We start from the raw sequence: 21,328 nt of genomic DNA, 5'->3' as shown, positions 1-21,328 counted from the left end.
CTTCGCCTTTGTTAGCCAGTCCTGGTCAAAAAGCGAACTCTCAGAAATAACTTCGTAACAAATGAGAGATAGTATGTTCGGCCGGAAGATTCCTTACCTGTTCGGCGGCGCGGTTACTGCTCAGGCCCACGTCCTCGGTGATTTCCGGACACTCTACCTGAGGTCCGAAGAATGACTTGTACATCTCCTCGTGCGTCAGGCCGAGGAAATTTTGAATGACACGCGGTCCCTCGGGATTGAACTCCCACAAGCGAAGGGGCCGGCGTTTGCAAGGCTGGACTTGACGAACCAGCATAACTTGTATTACCGCAACCAAACTAAAATCTCCATTGAAGAGATCTCGAATGCGGCTTTGCAGTATAGGCACGTCCTTGGCTGGACCCCAGCTCAGACCTCTGCTGATCCATGACATCAGTTGTGGTGGAGGGCCCGAGCGGAAAACAGGGGCGGCCGCCCACTTGGCACTTCTAGGAGCCGTGATGTAGAACCACTCCTGTTGCCACAATTCAGACACCTCTGGAATGGAACCTTTGGGCCATGGAGCTCCCGTCATCTTGCATATTGAGGCACCTCCACACGCTGCATGTTGCCCCTCGATCATCTTCGGCTTTACTTCAAAGGTCTTGAGCCACAGGCCAAAGTGAGGGGTAACCCGGAGGAAGGCCTCACACACGACAATAAATGTCGTGATATGAAGAAAGGAGTCCGGAGCTAGATCATGGAAATCTAGCCCGTAATAAAACATCAAACCCCTGACGAAAGGATCCAGAGCAAGGCCTAGACCTCGGAGGAAGTGGGAGACGAACACGACGTTCTCGTTGGGTTCGGGGGAGGGGACGGCCTGCCCTCGGGCAGGCAGCCGATGCAAAACCTCGGCGGTCAGATATCTGGCCTCCCTCAACTTTTTGATGTCTTCTTCCGTGACGGAGGAAGGCACCCATCGGCCTTGAAGGCTAGATCCGGACATGATTGAAGGTTCGGAGCACCTGACCTGAACTTTGGGTGTTTGAGCTTGAGGTGGGGGAAGGATTCGATTGAGCACGGGAGGGAAAAAATAAAAGCCTTGTCCCTTTATAAAGAGGGTGAATATCAAGCGTCCTCTCCGTGGCCGTTTGGACTTGCCTATAGTCTAGGAGTCCTAGAAGCGGTTGGGTTACCCACGCCCGTATTGATGAGAATCCCGGAATAAGGGGACACGATCTCTGCTTTAACAAGACGTGCCAAGGAAACCGCCTCGCATGACGCGCTGAGGTGGGATAATAAAACGATTCGAATAAAGGCTTGGCCGTGGTGCGTCACACTACGGAATACGTCAGCAGATTAGATTTGTGTAAATATTATTCTCTCTATGGCAATATGTGGAAACTTATTTTGCAGAGCCGGACACTATCTTTGTGTTCAAAATCTTCTGTGAAGTACTTGGAGGAGGAACCCGCCTTGCAATGCCGAAGACAATCTGCGCACCGGACTCGTCGTCATTGAAGCCTGGTTCAGGGGCTACTGAGGGAGTCCTGGATTAGGGGGTGTCCGGATGGCCGGACTATACCTTCAGCCGGACTCCTGGACTATGAAGATACAAGATTTAAGACTTCGTCCTGTGTCCGGAAGGGACTTTCCTTAGCATGGAAGGCAAGCTTGGCGATACGGATATGTAGATCTCCTACCATTGTAACCGGCTTTGTGTAACCCTAACCCTCTCCGGCGTCTATATAAACCGGAGGGTTTTAGTCCGTAGGACAACATACAGAACAACAATCATACCAAAGGCTAGCTTCTAGGGTTTAGCCTCTCCGATCTCGTGGTAGATCTACTCTTGTGCTACCCATATCATCAATATTAATCAAGCAGGATGTAGGGTTTTACCTCCATCAAGAGGGCCCGAACCTGGGTAAAACTTCGTGTCCCTTGCCTCCTGTTACCATCTGGCCTAGACGCACAGTTCGGGACCCCCTACCCGAGATCCGCCGGTTTTGACACCGACAGGCTACTATCTACACAGGGCACACCTAGCATGTGCAGGACTATCATACACTATTTTACGTACCTCAAAGCCTGTTAGTAGACTCATAAAAGCTTCATGCAATCCGCTTTCGGCGGACGAGATTCTCTCCATCACCGTATTCATCAGCACACGATGTTCATCTGAGATGGCTACTCACCCCACCAACTCCCTCAGAACATCCGATCGCACACCAGATGGTGCCGGACTCTTTTTCCTGCTCTCTTCGGGAGCCGGACACTGGGAGCTTCGGGGGTCAATGGGATTATCTTCTGGCCTCACCGGACTCGGAGAGGCCCTCCGTGACGACACTTCGGGGTCGCCCGCTTCCGGAGCGGAGGAGTCCGGAGGGGGCGTTTCGCTCTCCATCATCTCCAGAAGAAGATCCCCCGAAGACAAGCTCATTTGAGAGGGGCTAAGGCCCGAACTGCAAATATATATGCGGTGGTTATTTTCTCAGAAGAAAAAGATGGCATACCTATACTATTAAAGTATTGCGGGTCACTTACGACTTGCTGGAGAATTGATCCCCCCGCGGACTTTGTGCGGCAAAAGAACCCCCCAAGGTAGGACCCTCTGTGGGAGACTTCTTCTCCCATTTGGAAGCTTCGGCTTTTGAATCCCCGGGCGCAGTCCTTTTTCTCCTCCGGTCGTCTTCCTTCATGGAGACGCTCGCTCCCTCGGTTAGAATGGGCAGCGTTGGGGGCCCGCGTCCGCCCGTATTATCCTCCCCAGTATCTTCCTTCAAGGGCTCCGGGCAAGGTGCGACCTGGAGCACCTTTTCCAATACCGGATTGTCCAAACCCTCAGGGAGGGGGGCCGAACACCGAATCAACTTCGCCTTTGTTAGCCAGTCCTGGTCAAAAAGCAAACTCTCAGAAATGACTCCGTAACAAATGAGAGATAGTATGTTCGGCCGGAAGATTCCTTACCTGTTCGGCGGCGCGGTTACTGCTCAGGTCCACGTCCTCGGTGATTTCCGGACACTCTACCTGAGGTCTGAAGAATGACTTGTACATCTCCTCGTGCGTCAGGCCGAGGAAATTTTGAATGACACACGGTCCCTCGGGATTGAACTCCCGCAAGCGAAGGGGCTGGCGTTTGCAAGGCTGGACTTGACGAACCAGCATAACTTGTATTACCGCAACCAAACTAAAATCTCCATTGAAGAGATCTCGAATGCGGCTTTGCAGTATAGGCACGTCCTTGGCTGGACCCCAGCTCAGACCTCTGCTGATCCATGACATCAGTTGTGGTGGAGGGCCTGAGCGGAAAACAGGGGCGGCTGCCCACTTGGCACTTCTAGGAGCCGTGATGTAGAACAACTCTTGTTGCCACAATTCAGACACCTCTAGAATGGAACCCTTGGGCCATGGAGCTCCCGTCATCTTGCATATTGAGGCACCTCCACATGCTGCATGTTGCCCCTCGATCATCTTCGGCTTTACTTCAAAGGTCTTGAGCCACAGGCCAAAGTGAGGGGTAACCCGGAGGAAGGCCTCACACACGACAATAAATGTCGTGATATGAAGAAAGGAGTCCAGAGCTAGATCATGGAAATCTAGCCCGTAATAAAACATCAAACCCCTGACGAAAGGATCCAGAGCAAGGCCTAGACCTCGGAGGAAGTGGGAGACGAACACGACGTTCTCGTTGGGTTCGGGGGAGGGGACGGCCTGCCCTCGGGCAGGCAGCCGATGCAAAACCTCGGCGGTCAGATATCTTGCCTCCCTCAACTTTTTGATGTGTTCTTCTGTGACGGAGGAAGGCACCCATCGGCCTTGAAGGCTAGATCTGGACATGATTGAAGGTTCGGAGCACCTGACCTGAACTTTGGGTGTTTGAGCTTGAGGTGGGGGAAGGATTCGATTGAGCACGGGAGGGAAAAAATAAAAGCTTTGTCCCTTTATAAAGAGGGTGAATATCAAGCGTCCTCTCCGTGGCCGTTTGGACTTGCCTATAGTCTAGGAGTCCTAGAAGTGGTTGGGTTACCCACGCCCATATTGATGAGAATCCTGGAATAAGGGGACACGATCTCTGCTTTAACAAGACGTGCCAAGGAAACCGCCTCGCATGACGCGCTGAGGTGGGATAATAAAACGATTCGAATAAAGACTTGGTCGTGGTGCGTCACACTATGGAATACGTCAGTAGATTAGATTTGTGTAAATATTATTCTCTCTATGGCAATATGTGGAAACTTATTTTGCAGAGCCGGACACTATCTTTGTGTTCAAAATCTTCTATGAAGTACTTGGAGGAGGAACCCGCCTTGCAATGCCGAAGACAATCTGCGCGCCGGACTCGTCGTCATTGAAGCCTGGTACAGGGCTACTGAGGGAGTCCTGGATTAGGGGGTGTCCGGATGGCCGGACTATACCTTTAGCCGGACTCCTGGACTATGAAGATACAAGATTGAAGACTTCGTCCCGTGTCCGGAAGGGACTTTCCTTGGCGTGGAAGGCAAGCTTGGCGATACGGATATGTAGATCTCCTACCATTGTAACCGACTTTGTGTAACCCTAACCCTCTCCGGTGTCTATATAAACCGGAGGGTTTTAGTCCGTAGGACAACATACAGAACAACAATCATACCATAGGCTAGCTTCTAGGGTTTAGCCTCTCCGATCTCGTGGTAGATCTACTCTTGTACTACCCATATCATCAATATTAATCAAGCAGGACGTAGGGTTTTACCTCCATCAAGAGGGCCCAAACCTAGGTAAAACTTCGTGTCCCTTGCCTCCTGTTACCATCTGGCCTAGACGCACAGTTCGGGACCCCCTACCCGAGATCTGCTGATTTTGATTCCGACAGGCTACTATCTACACAGGGCACACCTAGCATCTGCAGGACTATCATACACTATTTTACGTACCTCAAAGCCTGTTAGTAGACTCATAAAAGCTTCATGCAATCCGCTTTCGGCGGACGAGATTCTCTCCATCACCGTATTCATCAGCACACGGTGTTCATCTGAGATGGCCGCTCGCCCCACCAACTCCCTCAGAACATCCGATCGCACACCAGATGGTGCCGGACTCTTTTTCCGCTCTCTTCGGGAGCCAGACACTGGGAGCTTCGGGGGTCAATGGGATTATCTTCTGGCCTCACCGGACTCGGAGAGGCCCTCCGCGACGACACTTCGGGGTCGCCCGCTTCCGGAGCAGAGGAGTCCGGAGGGGGCATTTCGCTCTCCATCATCTCCGGAAGAAGATCCCTCGAAGACGAGCTCATTTGAGAGGGGCTAAGGCCCGAACTGCAAAGATATATGCGGTGGTTATTTTCTCAGAAGAAAAAGATGGCAATACCTGTACTATTAAAGTATTTCGGGTCACTTACGACTCGCTGAAGAATTGACCCCCCCGCGGACTTTGTGCGGCAAAAGCACCCCCCCCCCAAGGTAGGACCCTCTGTGGGAGACTTCTTCTCCTGTTTGGAAGCTTCGGCTTCCGAATCCCCGGGCGCGGTCCTTTTTCTCCTCCGGTCGTCTTCCTTCATGGAGACGCTCACTCCCTCAGTTAGAATGGGCAGCGTTGGGGGCCCGCGTCCGCCCGTATTATCCTCCCCAGTATCTTCCTTCAAGGGCTCCGGGCAAGGTGCGGCCTGGAGCATCTTTTCCAATACCGGATTGTCCAAACCCTCAGGAAGGGGGCTGAACACCGAATCAACTTCGCCTTTGTTAGCCAGTCCTGGTCAAAAAGCAAACTCTCAGAAATGACTCCGTAACAAATGAGAGATAGTATGTTCGGCCAGAAGATTCCTTACTTGTTCGGCGACGCGGTTAATGCTCAGGCCCACGTCTTCTGTGATTTCTGGACACTCTACCTGAGGTCCGAAGAATGACTTGTACATCTCCTCGTGCGTCAGGCCGAGGAAATTTTGAATGACACACGGTCCCTCGGGATTGAACTCCCGCAAGCGAAGGGGCCGGCATTTGCAAGGCTGGACTTGACAAACTAGCATAACTTGTATTACCGCAACCAAACTAAAATCTCCATTGAAGAGATCTCGAATGCGACTTTGTAGTATAGGCACGTCCTTGGCTGGACCCCAGCTCAGGCCTCTCCTGATCCATGACATCAGTTGTGGTGGAGGGCCCGAGCGGAAAACAGGGGCGGCCGCCCACTTGGCACTTCTAGGAGCCGTGATGTAGAACCACTCCTGTTGGCACAATTCAGACACCTCTAGAATGGAACCCTTGGGCCATGGAGCTCCCGTCATCTTGCATATTGAGGCACCTCCACACGCTGCATGTTGCCCCTCGATCATCTTCAGCTTTACTTCAAAGGTCTTGAGCCACAGGCCAAAGTGAGGGGTAACCCGGAGGAAGGCCTCACACACGACAATAAATGTCATGATATGAAGAAAGGAGTCTGGAGCTAGATCATGGAAATCTAGCCCGTAATAAAACATCAAACCCCTGACGAAAGGATCGAGAGCAAGGCCTAGACCTCGGAGGAAGTGGGAGACGAACACGACGTTCTCGTTGGGTTCAGGGGAGGGGACGGCCTGCCCTCGGGCAGGCAGCCGATGCAAAACCTCGGCGGCCAGATATCTGGCCTCCCTCAACTTTTTGATGTGTTCTTCTGTGACAGAGGAAGGCACCCATCAGCCTTGAAGGCTAGATCCGGACATGATTGAAGGTTCGGAGCACCTGACCTGAACTTTGGGTGTTTGAGCTTGAGGTGGGGGAAGGATTCGATTGAGCACGGGAGGGAAAAAATAAAAGCCTTGTCCCTTTATAAAGAGGGTGAATATCAAGCATCCTCTCCGTGGCCGTTTGGACTTGCCTATAGTCTAGGAGTCCTAGAAGCGGTTGGGTTACCCACGCCCGTATTGATGAGAATCCCGGAATAAGGGGACACGATCTCTGCTTTAACAAGACGTGCCAAGGAAACCGCCTCGCATGATGCGCTGAGGTGGGATAATAAAACGATTTGAATAAAGACTTGGCCGTGGTGCATCTCACTACGGAATACGTCAGCAGATTAGATTTGTGTAAATATTATTCTCTCTATGTCAATGAGTGGAAACTTATTTTGCAGAGCCGGACACTATCTTTGTGTTCAAAATCTTCTATGAAGTACTTGGAGGAGGAACCCGCCTTGCAATGCCAAAGACAATCTGCGCACCGGACTCATCGTGATTGAAGCCTGGTTCAGGGGCTACTGAGGGAGTCCTGGATTAGGGGGTGTCCGGATGGCCGGACTATACCTTCAGCCGGACTCCTGGACTATGAAGATACAAGATTGAAGACTTCGTCCCGTGTCCGGAAGGGACTTTCCTTGGCGTGGAAGGCAAGCTTGGCGATACGGATATGTAGATCTCCTACCATTGTAACCGACTTTGTGTAACCCTAACCCTCTCCGGTGTCTATATAAACCGGAGGGTTTTAGTCCATAGGACAACATACAGAACAACAATCATACCATAGGCTAGCTTCTAGGGTTTAGCCTCTCCGATCTCATGGTAGATCTACTCTTGTACTACCCATATCATCAATATTAATCAAGCAGGACGTAGGGTTTTACCTCCATCAAGAGGGCCCAAACCTAGGTAAAACTTCGTGTCCCTTGCCTCCTGTTACCATCTGGCCTAGACGCACAGTTCGGGACCCCCTACCCGAGATCCGCCGGTTTTGACACCGACAGACATTATTGGGCTTTATTATCCGCTTTGACATTATTTTTGGGACTAACCTATTAACCGGAGGCCCAACCTAGAATTGTTGTTTTTTGCCTATTTCAGGGTTTCGAAGAAAAGGAATATCAAACGGAGTCCAAACGGAATGAAACCTTCGGGAACGTGATTTTCTCACTGAACGTGATCCATGGGACTTGGACCCTACGTCAAGAAACAAAAGAGGAGGCCACGAGGTAGGGGGCGCGCCTACCCCCCCCCCCAAGGCACGCCCTCCACCCTCGTGGGCCCCCTGTTGCTCCACCGACGTACTCCTTCCTCCTATATATACCTACATACCCCCAAACGATCAGATACGGAGCCAAAACCCTAATTCCACCGCTGCAACTTTCTGTATCCACGAGATCCCATCTTGGGGCCTGTTCCAGAGCTCCGCCGGAGGGGGCATCGATCACAGAGGGCTTCTACATCATCACCATAGCCCCTCCGATGAAGTGTGAGTAGTTTACCTCAGACCTACGGGTTCTTCTCTCTTTTTGGATCTCAATACAATGTTCTCCCCCTCTCTTGTGGGGATCTATTTGATGTAATCTTCTTTTTGCGGTGTGTTTGTTGAGACCGATGAATTGTGGGTTTATGATCAAGTCTATCTATGAATAATATTTGAATCTTCTCTGAATTCTTTTATGTATGATTGGTTATCTTTGCAAGTCTCTTTGAATTATTAGTTTGGTTTGGCCTACTAGATTGATCTTTCTTGCATTGGGAGAAGTGCTTAGCTTTGGGTTCAATCTTGCGGTGTCCTTTCCCAGTGATAGTAGGGGCAGCAAGGCATGTATTGTATTGTTGCCATCGAGGATAACAAGATGGGGTTTTCATCATATTGCATGAGTTTATCCCTCTACATCATGTCATCTTGCTTAAGGCATTACTCTGTTTTCATCAACTTAATACTCTAGATGCATGCTGGATAGCGGTCGATGAGTGGAGTAATAGTAGTAGATGCAGGCAGGAGTCGGTCTACTTTTCTCGGACATGATGCCTATATACATGATCATACCTAGATATTCTCATAACTATGCTCAATTCTGTCAATTGCTCAACAGTAATTTGTTCACCCACCGTAGAATACTTATGCTCTCGAGAGAAGCCACTAGTGAAACCTATGGCCCCCGGGTCTATCTTCATCATATTAATCTCCCAATACTTAGTTATTTCCTTTGCTTTTTACTTAGCTTTTTTTACTTTGCATCTTTATCACAAAAATACCAAAATTATTATCTTATCATATCTATCAGATCTCATTCTCGTAAGTGGCCGTGTAGGGATTGACAACCCCTTATCACGTTGGTTGCGAGGATTTATTTGTTTTGTGTAGGTGCGAGGGACTGGTGCGTAGCCTCCTACTGGATTGATACCTTGGTTCTCAAAAACTGAGGGAAATACTTACGCTACTTTGCTACATCATCCCTTCCTCTTCGGGGGAACCAACGCAGTGCTCAAGAGGTAGCAATGATGTGGAAGCTTCACATGAGGCTTTGTACGCACCACTTGACTTGTTATGGAGCTCCTCCTTATCCTTGAGTGACATCTCATGAGCGACAATTCTTCCAATGACTTCCGTTGGCTTGAGATCTTTGTAATTAGGCATCATTTGGATCAATGTGCATACGGTATCATATTTTCCGTCCAAAGCTCTTAGGATCTTCTTGATGATGAATTTGTCGGTCATCTCTTCACTTCCTAAGCCGGCGATCTCATTTGTGATAAGAGCGAGCCTAGAGTACATTCCAGTGACACCTTCACCATCCTTCATTTTGAACTTGTCAAGCTGAATTTGAAGCACATCCAACTTGGATTCCTTGACGGAGTTGGTACCTTCGTGCATATCAATCAAAGTATCCCAAATTTCCTTTGCATTCTCAAGACGGATGATTTTGTTGAATTCTTCATGGCACTCCGTTGAAGAGGATATCAAAAGCTTGATCATTGTATTGCAGCATCTTCAACTCTTCCACGATAGCTTCACGGTTTGGTTCTCTCCCATCAAAGAATTCACCTTGCAAGCCAATACACACAATAGCCCATACGGCGGGGTTATATCCAAGAATATGCATTTTCATCTTATGCTTCCAACTAGCAAAATTAGTACCATCAAAGTAAGGACCTCTATGGTGGTAATTTCCCTCGCTAGACGCCATACTCTCCTAGGTTGTGAAACCAAGGCTATGACTACCAAAAGCTATGGAAATCAAATAAGATGGAGACCAAAGCTCTGATACCACTTGTAGGATCGAAACTATGTCTAGAGGGGGGTGATTAGACTACTTGACCAAATAAAAACTTATCCTTTTCCCAATTTTAGTTCTTGACAGATTTTAGCAACTTTGGACAAGTCAAGCAATCTTAACACAATTCAAGCAAGCATGCAAAGTGTATATGAGCAGCAAAAAGTAAAGCATGCAACTTGCAAGAATGTAAAGGGAAGGGTTTGGAGGATTCAAACACAATAGGAGACACGGATGTTTTTTCGTGGTTCCGATAGGTGGTGCTATTGTACATCCACGTTGATGGAGACTTCAACCCATGAAGGGTAACGGCTGCGCGAGTCCACGAAGGGCTCCACCCACAAAGGGTCCACGAAGAAGCAACCTTGTCTATCCCACCATGGCCGTCGCCCACGAAGGACTTGCCTCACTAGCGGTAGATCTTCACAAAGTAGGCGATCTCCTTGCCCTTACAAACTCCTTGGTTCAACTCCACAATCTTGTCGGAGGCTCCCAAGTGACACCTAGCCAATCTAGGAGACACCACTCTCCAAGAAGTAACAAATGGTGTGTTGATGATGAACTCCTTGATCTTGTGCTTCAAATGATAGTCTCACCAACACTCAACTCTCTCTCACAGGATATGGATTTGGTGGAAAGAAGATTTGAGTGGAAAGCAACTTGGGGAAGGCTAGAGATCAAGATTCATATGGTAAGAATGGAATATCTTGGCCTCAACCCAAGTGTAGGTGGCTCTCTCTCAGAAAAAGTAAGTTGGAAGTGTAGGTTTGTTCTGACGGCTTCTCCATGAATGAAGAGGAGGTGGAGGGGTATATATAGCCTCCACACAAAATATAACTGTTACACACAACTTGCCAATCTCGATGGGACCAAATTGATAAACTCGGTCGGACCGATTTAGCAAAGCTAGTGACTGTTAGGATTTTCGATGGGACCGACATGCAACTCGGTAGGACCGATATGGTTAGGGTTAGGGCATAACGTAATCTCGGTGAGACCGATTACACAAACTCGGTGAGACCGATTTTGGTAATAAGTTAACCAGAGAGTTGGTCAGGTAAACTCGGTGGGACCGATTCGCTCATTTTGTTGAGACCGAAATGTTACGAAAGGGAAACAGAGAGTTTACATTGCAATCTCGGTGGGACCGATCGCTCATCTCGGTGGGACCGAGATCCCTATCGGTGAGATCGATTTGCCTAGGGTTTGTGGCAGTGGCTATGACATCTGAACTCGGTGGTGCCGGATACAAAGAATCGGTGGGGCCGAGTTTGACTTTTGGTTTAGGTCATATGTGGATGTGAGAAAGTAGTTGAGGGCTTTGGAGCATATCACTAAGCATTTTGAGCAAGAGCCTCATTAAGCAACACCTCATCCCTCCTTGATAGTATTGGCTTTTCCTATAGACACAATGTGATCTTGGATCACTAAAATAGAAAATGTAGAGTCTTGAGCTTTGAGCTTGAGCCAATCCTTTTGTCCTTAGCATTTTGAGGGGTCCACTTTTCTCATCCATGCCATGCCAATCATTGAGCTTTCCTGAGATATTAATCTTGAAATAGCATTAGCTCAATGAGCTATATGTTGTTGGGAATTACCAAAACCACCTAGGGATAGTTGCACTTTCACATCTCATGAGCAACAACTCTACCAATGACTTCCGTTGGCTTGAGATCTTTGTAACTGGGAATCATTTGGATCAATGTGCACACGGTGTCATATTTTTCATCCAAGGCTCTTAGGATCTTATTGATGATGAATCTGTCGGTCATCTCTTCACTTCCTAAGCCGGCAATCTCATTTGTGATGAGAGCAAGCCTAGAGTGCATTTTAGCGACACCTTCACCATCCTTCATTTTGAACTTATCAAGTTGACTTTGAAGCACATACAATTTGGATTCCTTGATGGAGTCGGTACCTTCGTGCATATCAATCAAAATATCCCAAATTTCCTTTGCATTCTCAAGACGGCTGATTTTGTTGAATTCTTCGGGGCACAATCCGTTGAAGAGGATATTGCAAGCTTGAGCATTGTATTGCAGCATCTTCAATTCTTCTACGGTAGCTTAACGATTCGGTTCTCTCCCATCGAAGAATTCACCTTGCAAGCCAATACACACAATAGCCCAAACGGCGGGGTTATGTCCAAGAATATGCATTTTCATCTTATGCTTCCAACTAGCAAAATTAATACCATCAAAGTAAGGACCTCCATGGTGGTAATTTCCCTCGTTAGACGCCATACTCTCCTAGGTTGTGAAACCAAGGCTAAAATCACCAAAGCTATGGAAATCAAGGCAAATGGAGACCAAAGCTCTGATACCACTTGTAGGATCGAAAGTATGTCTAGAGGAGCGGTGATTAGACTACTTGACCAAAATAAAAATCTAGCCTTTTCCAATTTTAAGTCTTGGCAGATTTTAGCAACTTATCACAAGTCAAGCAATCAATCTACACATGCAATTCTAAGAGTATAGCAGTGGAATGTAAATCATTGCATATGAAGGTAAAGGGGAGGAGTTTGAGGGGAGCAAGCACAATGTAGACACGGAGATTTTTGGCGTGGTTCCAATAGGTGGTGCTATCGTACATCCACGTTGATGGAGACTTCAACCCACGAAGAGTGACAGTTGTGCGAGTCCATGGAGGGCTCCACCCATGAAGGGTTCGCAAAGAAGCAACCTTGTCTATCCCACCATCACTCATTTCGGTGAGACCGAAATGTTACGAAGAGGAAACAGAGATTTTGCATTGCAAACTGATACGTCTCCAACGTATCTATAATTTATGAAGCATTCATGCTATTAAATTATCCATCTAGGATGTTTTATATGCTACTTTATATTATTTTTGGGACTAACCTATTAACCTAGAGCCCAGTGCCAGTTTCTGTTTTTTCGTTGTTTTTGAGTATCACAGAAAAGGAAAACCAAACGGAGTCCAATTGACCTGAAACTTGACGGAGCTTATTTTTGGACCAGAAGAAGGCCATGAAGTAAAAGAACTGGGCCAGAAGAGTCTCGGGCTGCCCACGAGGGTGGGGGGCGCACCCACCCCCCTGGGCGCGCCCCTGCCTCGTGGGTAGTCCGAAGACCCTCCTGCCTTGTTCCCGACTCCAACACCTCTTATATAACCCAAAACTTCCAAAAAGAAACCTAGATTGGGAGTTCCGCCGCCAGAAGCCTCCGTAGCCACCAAAAACCAATCTAGGCCCTCACTGGCACCCTGCCGGAGGGGGCCATCATCACTGGAGGGCATGAAGGAGGATCCCGGAGAGGCCATTATCGTCATGAAGGCCAAGGACCAGAGGGAGAACCTCTCTCCATCCAGGGGGGATGCCATGGAGGAGGAAGCACAAGGGGGAGAATCTCTCCTCCTCTCTCTTGGTGGCACCGGAGTGCCATCAGGAGGGGAATCATTGCCGCGGTGATCGTCTTCATCAACACCACCATCATCATTACCATCCTCATCTCTTTTACGCGGTCCACTCTCCCGCACCCCGCTGTAATCCCTACTTGAACATGGTGCTTTATGCCACATATTATGATCCCATGATGTGTTGCCATCCTATGATGTTTTGAGTAGATATCCTTTGTCTTTGGATTGATTGATGGTCTAGATTGGTATGAGTTGTATGTTTTACTTTGGTGCTGTCCTATGGTGCCCTCCATGTCGCGCAAGCGTGAGGGATTCCCGCTGTAGGGTGTTGCAATACGTTCATGATTCGCTTATAGTGGGTTGGCGAGTGACTGAAACACAAACCCGAGTAAGGGGGTTGTTGCGTATGGGAATAAAGAGGACTTGATGCTTTAATGATATGGTTGGGTTTTACCTTAATGATCTTTAGTAGTTGCGGATGCTTGCTAGAGTTCCAATCATAAGTGCATATGATCCAAGTAGAGAAAGTATGTTAGCTTATGCCTCTCCCTCATATGAAACCGCAATAGTGATTACCGGTCTTGTTAATAATTGCCTAGGACAATTCCGCACACCGATCCACCATTATTCCACACTCGCTATTTATAATACTTAGTAATATATTCTAACTTTATGATAACAACACCTACTTCCATATTTTAGCTCTCCGATATCATGCAAAATTATCCACTTCATACCCACAACGTAGTTTTATTTCTCGTTTCTAGTTGGAAGCAAACGTTCGGTGTACGTAGAGTCATATCAGTGGAAGATAGGGCTTGAGAGAATATTGATCTTACCTTTAGCTCCTTGTGGGTTCGACACTCCATACTTATCACTTCCACCTTTGGAAATTGTTACGACGATTCCCTGCACTTGGGGATTATCACAAACTCGGTGGGACCGATCGCTCATCTCGGTTAGACCGAAACGTTACGAAGGGAAACAGAGAATTTGCAATCCCATCTCGGTGAGATCGAGATCACTATCGGTGAGACCGAACTGATTAGGGTTTCTGGCTATGGATATGTCAAATGAACTCGGTGGCGCCGGATAGATCAAATCGATGGGGCTGAGTTTGACTTTTGGTTCAGGACATGTGTGGAACTGAGAAAGTGGTTGAGAGCTTTTGGAGCATATCACTAAGCATTTTGAGCAAGAAAGCCATTAACCAACACCTCATCCCCTTTTAATAGTATTGGCTTTTCCTATGGACTCAATGTGATCTTGGACCACTAAAATGAAAATGTAGTCTTAAGCTTTTGCCAATATGTGTCCTTAGCATTTTGAGGGGTCCACATCTTTAGTCCATGTCATGCCAATCATTGAACTTTCTGAAAAGATTATCTTGAATGGATATTAGTTCAATGAGCTATATGTTATTAATAATTACCAAAACCACCCAGGGATTAATTGCACTTTCACTGTTCCTCAAGAACTCTCCATATGGTGTAAGCACATTCAAGAGTAGGCAAGCATACAATCAAATTTCTAGGCAATCCTCTAATGATAAGATTGATAGTTATAATATTGCGGATCATGCCAAGAGACTCATCGGGGGTAGGATGCAAGTGATCAATAAGGGTGCACAAGGGCTAGTAATGTACTTGTTCAAGTGATATTCAGTGAAAATCTCAAGCATCTCATTTTTCCAAGCATTAAAGAACTCTCCATCAAGCATAGGCACTCTATGTCTAAAACTCCCCATCGTAGACTTATCCATCTTCCTCTAATGGTGATTAAACCAAAGCAACGGAGACCAATGCTCGGATACCACTTGTAGGATCGAAAGTAGGTCTAGAGGGGGGGGGGGTGATTAGACTACTTTACCAAATAAAAATCTAGCATTTTCCCAATTTTAAGTCTTGGCAGATTTTAGCAACTTAGCACAAGTCAAGCAATCAACCTACACATGCAATTCTAAGAGTATAGGAGCGAATGTAAAACATTGCATATGAAGGTAAATGAAGGGGTTTGGAAAGGCAAACGCAATGTAGACACGGAGATTTTTGGCGTGGTTCCGATAGGTGGTGCTATCGTACATCCACGTTGATGGAGACTTCAACCCATGAAGGGTAACGGTTGCACGAGTCGACGGAGGGCTCCACCCACGAAGAAGCAACCTTGTCTATCCCACCATGGCCATCATCCACGAAGGACTTGCCTCACTTGGGTAGATCTTCACGAAGTAGGCGATCTCCTTGCCCTTACAAACTCCTTGGTTCAACTCCACAATCTTGATTAAGGCTCCCAAGTGACACCTAACCAATCTAGGAGACACCACTCTCCAAAAGGTAATAGATGGTGTGATGATGATGAACTCCTTGCTCTTGTGCTTCAAATGATAGTCTCCCCAACACTCAACTCTCTCTCACAAATTTGGCTATGACGGAAAAATGATTTGAGTGGAAAGCAACTTGGGGAAGGCTGGAGATCAAGATTCTTGTGGTTGGATTGGAATGTCTTGGTCTCAACACATGAGTAGGTAGTTCTCTCTCAGAAAATGAGTAGTGGAAGTATAGGCACGTTCTGATGGCTCTCTCTTGAATAGAGAAGGGGGTGGAGGGGTATATATAGCCTCCACACAAAATCTAACTGTTACACACATTTGACCCAACTCGGTCAGACCGAATAGGTGAACTCGGTGAGATCGATTCAGTTCAAAATGTGAACATTGGGATTCTTGGTGAGACCGATTCAGTTCAAAATGTGAACGTTAGGACTCTCGGTAGGACCGACATAATCAACTCGGTGGGACCAATGTGCTAGGGTTAGGAGAAAACCTCGTCTTGGTTTAACCGATTACATAAACTCGGTGAGACCGATTTCAGTAATAAGCAAACAGAGAGTTTGTCAAGCAGACTCGGGGGGACCGATTGCATATCTCGGTGAGGCCAAGATAATTACAATAGGAAACAGAGTTTGCAAGGCCATCTCGGTGAGACCGAGATCCCATCGGTGAGACCGAATTGATTAGGGTTTCTAGCAGTGGCTATGTCAAGTGAACTCGGTGGCGTCGGGTGAATCAAATCGGTGGGGCCGAGTTTGACTTTAGGTTTTGAACATATTTGGAATTGAGAAAGTGGTTGAGGGCTTTGGAGCATATCACTAAGCACTTTGAGCAAGTAGATCATTAAGCAACACCTCATCCCCTTTTAATAGTATTGGCTTTTCCTATGGACTCAATGTGATCTTGAATCACTAAAATAGAAATGAAGAGTCTTGAGCTTTTGCCAATCTTTTGTCCTTAGCATCTTGAAGGGGTTCCACATCCTCTTGTCCATGCCACGTCTTTGTTGTACTTCCTGAAATATACTAGATGAAAATATTAGTCCAACAAGAGATATGTTGACATTAATTACCAAAATCACCCTGAAAGCACTTGTGCTTTCATAAACTTAAGGCAATTTGTGATTGGTATTTGTGGTGGCAAAGGAGGAAATTAGTGCATGATAAATCACCACGGGATGCCATGAGCATACCTTTATCAGTCCGTGCCCTTGCAGTAAACTTTACGACCGTTTATACTCCAAAGGATGTAGTGAAATGTGATAGATGGTGTCTGCCTCCGAGGAGACTTGTTAAGGGTCCTTGGTGTAGTTATACGGAAAGAAAACAGGTGCAAGAGGATCGAGTGGGGCTCTAATGTATTGGGGCCGAAGCAATGACCCTTCGCTTTTCGACTCTCTATATCCTTTTCAGTGAGCTGCAAGAAGATAATTGCCAACTCTAATATCTTAAAGTTATAGAGACCATGACAACTGGCCGTCACTCGGCTGCTAATTTTATGGATTGCTACCATTTGGCTTGTGATTTTGTTGTTTCATTTTTTATACATTGTTATATGAAAGCTTCTTTTCTTGGTGAATGGATTGAAGATGCTCCTAGTGAACTTGTTTCACTTTTGCTATATATTGTGTAGCTATGATTACAAGTAAATAAAGAGGAGGGTTTGATTGTAAGAAAAGGAGAGCAGTATTTAGCTTTGTCCCTTTTCTTCCCCTCTGCTGTGCTTGTCTCGCCTCCCTGTTCCCCGCCTTCTCTCTCTGCGGCAGCAATAAAAATAAATAAATCTGGCGCAGGTGCTGGGAGGAGGACGACGCACGCACCGTCACAAGCAGCTCAATCTCTTTCTCCTTTTCTTTTCTCTGCCCCCTCCCTTATCCCCACGCCCAGGAAACGCGTCTCCGGAGGAGGAAGGGAAGATTTCATCTTTTTTGCCCCCAAGATGTCCTCCCCAAGCAAGCGCCGCGAGATGGACCTCATGAAGCTGTGAGGATCTTGGAAATGTTTTTCTTTTGTGGGTACAAGCGATTGATTCCTTCCTTGGAGGCTCGGTTTTAATCTGGATTTTCTTGGGGGGGCGGTTCTTGGTTGTTGCAGGATGATGAGCGACTATAAGGTGGAGATGGTGAACGATGGGATGCAAGAATTCTTCGTGGAATTCCGAGGGCCTACTGAAAGTATGATCCTCGCGCAAAATCCGGTTTCTGTCCTGTTTCTTGGGCTCATGATCCGCGTTTATGTTCCCGATTTCTGATCTAGATGTAGTGCAAAGCAACTCTGGCGGAAATTGTGAACCCCCCTGTTGATCGTATGACATTCGTTATCATTTACAAGTGGTTTAGCTCAAGATTTAGGTTACGTTTGCAGATGAATTGCTCGCTTGTTCATTTGCCCTGGAGCATCTTCGCGATTTGGTGAATTTAAGTACAGTATATCTTTTCTGTTGTATGGGAAGAGCGGCTATATTTCTAATCAATTGTGGATGTGTTCTAAATTTGATAGGTATTTATCAAGGTGGTGTCTGGAAGGTTAGAGTAGAACTGCCTGATGCATATCCTTACAAATCTCCGTCAATTGGTTTCATTAATAAGATTTATCACCCGAATGTGGATGAAATGTGAGCATTTTTACCATCAAATTCTTTTGGTTAGCATAAGCAACAAAATTCGCACTGGTCTAACCTACTTTTTGTTTGCCTGCAAAATGTAGGTCTGGTTCCGTATGTTTAGATGTTATTAACCAGACATGGAGCCCAATGTTTGGTGAGCACTTGCTGCTTACAATTTGTACAAGCACTCCCTGATTATAGGTTCTCTATCTCATCTTATTTTTATTTGGGATTGTTGTAGATCTAGTAAATGTGTTCGAAGTCTTCCTTCCACAACTTCTGTTGTACCCAAATCCGTCTGATCCATTAAATGGAGAGGCTGCTGCACTTATGATGCGAGATCACCCTGCTTATGAACAAAAAGTGAAAGGTGATTTGGTTCAACATTATCCACTAATTGTTCTTGATATCGACTCTAGAGTCTCATTATTTAATTCTTGCTCGCAGCATTTCGCTACTGATCTATGCCTTTCGTACGCATGCAACCTTGCAAGATTGCAGACACATTTTAGTTATTTTGTTGTCTTTGTTGATATGGCATGCAATCTAAGGCAGCCAACTATGAGTATGTTGATCGTACAGTCTTCCTTGGTACGTTTGTTCTGTTATGTTGTGTAAACAAAAACATATGAACAAGCCTTTGGTTCAACTATTATAAAAATATCAATACAACTGAGCGCACTCCATCCTAGCTGTTCTATTTTGTGGATAAAATGCTTGGGCATAGTTCTTAAACTCATTTTGCAGCTGTATCAACAACCATACTGTAACACCGTAACTTGTGTCTTCTACAACTCTGTTATTGAGGGAATCGGCAGTTTGCCACTTTAGAGCTTTTATTATTCTAGCGCTTTCTAGTCCTTTCCTGGTTGATGTTGAGGCATTTCCCCTTGTCTCAGATGGATCTTGTCAGATCTGGTTCTTTGCTGTTTCGTGAACATGTTAAGGATCTAATTTGGATTGGTTAGTTCTTTCATCCTAGGGTTGCCAATACTGATGTTCTTCCAGTTGTAACCTAGTCACATACACAAAATGAAGTTAATTGAATAATTACTAGTAAGTAGTAACACATGCTAATTTTCCACCCCCCCCCCCCCCCCCCCTTTTTTTTGCGAGGGCCAAAACCCCATTACAAGATGCCTCATGCTGTGCTTAGAATTGTAGTCAACGGATGCTCGAATCTTATTTGCCATCCTCAATATTATACACACCTTTAGTTATTTGTTTGTCCTGTGCCATAGTTTGAAGTTTGAACTAATTTTGTAGTTCATCCGTCCAAAAATTCTTGTCTTAGATTTGTCTAGATATGGACGTATCTAACACTAAAGCGTGACTAGATATATCCGTATTTAGACAAATCTAAGACAAGAATTTTGGGACGGAGGGAGTAATTGCAAAGGAATTTGAACATAAACTGAGATGCAATGTTGTACAAGGTGGCCTAGGCTACCATCCATGTAGGCACTTGGCAGCCCCTTGCCGCGTTGATATTGCCATAGTCGGCAGGCTATGCACTAGAGCCACCTAGGAGGCGAGTAAACATTCATGTACTTGTGTAGTTGCATCAACATAATTAAAATTGTTTGATGCGAAGAATGTTGAGATAGTCAAAAATGCATTATGAATGTTTGCTCTTGTGGAATTTAAGGTATCCCTCAACTCTAGGTGCCAAATTTATGATATCTTATTTTACAACAACTTTGTGTTGAAATTTGCACTGTTGTCTGCTGGGCATTTCGCCTAGACGGGGTAGGCACCCTCCTGCTTCTGTCCTAGTAGAGTTAGGTGCTCTTCTGCTTCCCTCCTAGAGTCCTAGTGCTTTTCTGTGCACTGCAAAAAGGGCAGGTGGAAGTATGATTACCCACCTAAACTAATCATATCAGCTACTTGCTACTTAAACCAATGATGATTCATGGAATTTCTGATTGATTGGGTGGTGAAAGAAAGCTGCCTGTCAAACCAGGAGTATGTGCATGCGTAGAGGGGATGATTTTCTCTTCTTAGTACTTCTATTTTTTCAGTCTTTGTTTTTGACCGGGTTTTCAATGTCCTGGAGAAGTATTAGATCATATACATTTTTTTGGCATATCTTTTAAAGTAGGGACGTGCCAATATGGGATACTGATAACATTTTCTTACTCTTGCCTTTTTATTTCATTTCAATATGCATATTCTAGTAGTACTTCTTTTGGTTGCTCAAATACACATGTGCACTGTTGTGTTTCCCGATCTATTATTTAGTTGCTTTCTCTTGTTTATGCAGAATTTTGTGAAAAATATGCGAAACCAGAGGATGCTGGCATAACCCCAGAAGACAAGTCCAGTGATGAAGAGGAGCTTAGCGAAGACGAAGATGACTCCGGTGATGAGGATATAGTGGGCAAACCAGATCCTTAGTCACTACCACAACCCGTTGTATACAATGTTGGTTGCAAAATTTGCAATCAAATTGATCCAGAAAATCTGGGAAAGAGAACTTTGTATGTCATGTAAATAAGTGTACTTGTATCTTATCCAATGTTGTTTTCTTCAGTTGACCAATTGAATTTGCAGCATTGCATACATTCGCGCCTGTCCGTCTTTGTAGATCTGTGATCTGGTTCATAGAATAACAAGGGGTTAGCTTCTCGCTGAAGGTCATGCTGTGGGCTTTGAAGGGTAATTTTCTTCTGTTTCCTTATTTATTATTTTACCTCCCAAATTCCAGTACTTGTGTTTTTGGCTACATTTAGCTGATGAAGTTCTGGACCTGTCTGTTTCAAGTTGAAGTCCCGTTGTCAGCAAATTTGGTTGCCAAATTCGCAGACTGAAACTGGGGGCTGGGTGCAAATTTGACTAGGTTTTGCTCACGTTGGCTTTTGAACTTCTGTGGAAGATTGGTGGTGAGAGAAAATGTCTTTGGTTACTCTTTGTAGAGCATGTTCACCTCGTTTGGAGGCACAGGTTCTCGGGAATTATGGAAAAATATCACCAGCGTAGCATGAAAACCTGTAAAATCTATCTGGTCCTGCACACAGAAACAACTTTGGGTGCATACAACACAACTTTTAAATTCTCAAAATGGGCATGCATTTGCATGAAAAGTTA

At 46.0% G+C, this 21,328-nt stretch overlaps 1 protein-coding gene across 2 annotated transcripts; it reads left to right on the top strand.

Annotated features, from left to right (window-relative positions):
• The first annotated feature begins 17,340 nt into the window (after positions 1-17,340).
• Positions 17,341-20,782, top strand: LOC123044379 (ubiquitin-conjugating enzyme E2 4). Of its 2 annotated transcripts, none has more exons than XM_044467110.1 (6): positions 17,341-17,619; positions 17,731-17,810; positions 18,001-18,250; positions 18,343-18,395; positions 18,483-18,611; positions 20,505-20,782. In XM_044467110.1, exons 1-6 carry the CDS (start codon positions 17,576-17,578, stop codon positions 20,636-20,638), a joined length of 690 nt encoding a protein of 229 aa, XP_044323045.1. In that variant the 5' UTR covers positions 17,341-17,575; the 3' UTR covers positions 20,639-20,782. The 2 variants fall into 2 exon arrangements, with proteins under 2 accessions (XP_044323045.1, XP_044323053.1); XM_044467118.1 differs by having other exon boundaries at positions 17,342-17,619; positions 18,136-18,250.
• The last annotated feature ends 546 nt before the right edge of the window (positions 20,783-21,328 follow it).

Source organism: Triticum aestivum, chromosome 1A (assembly GCF_018294505.1).
Source record: "Triticum aestivum cultivar Chinese Spring chromosome 1A, IWGSC CS RefSeq v2.1, whole genome shotgun sequence".
Lineage (NCBI taxonomy): Eukaryota > Viridiplantae > Streptophyta > Magnoliopsida > Poales > Poaceae > Triticum > Triticum aestivum.
Note: the sequence above shows the minus strand (reverse complement) of the source record. Positions and strands in the feature narration are given on the sequence as shown.

Bases quoted from the DNA above. Each gene is read 5' to 3' on its own strand.
- LOC123044379 (XM_044467110.1), top strand. From the start codon at position 17,576: ATGTCCTCCCCAAGCAAGCGCCGCGAGATGGACCTCATGAAGCT. The intron at 17,620-17,730 runs GTGAGGATCTTG...TGGTTGTTGCAG, and splicing joins GAGATGGACCTCATGAAGCT to GATGATGAGCGACTATAAGG. The intron at 18,612-20,504 runs GTGATTTGGTTC...TTGTTTATGCAG, and splicing joins TTATGAACAAAAAGTGAAAG to AATTTTGTGAAAAATATGCG.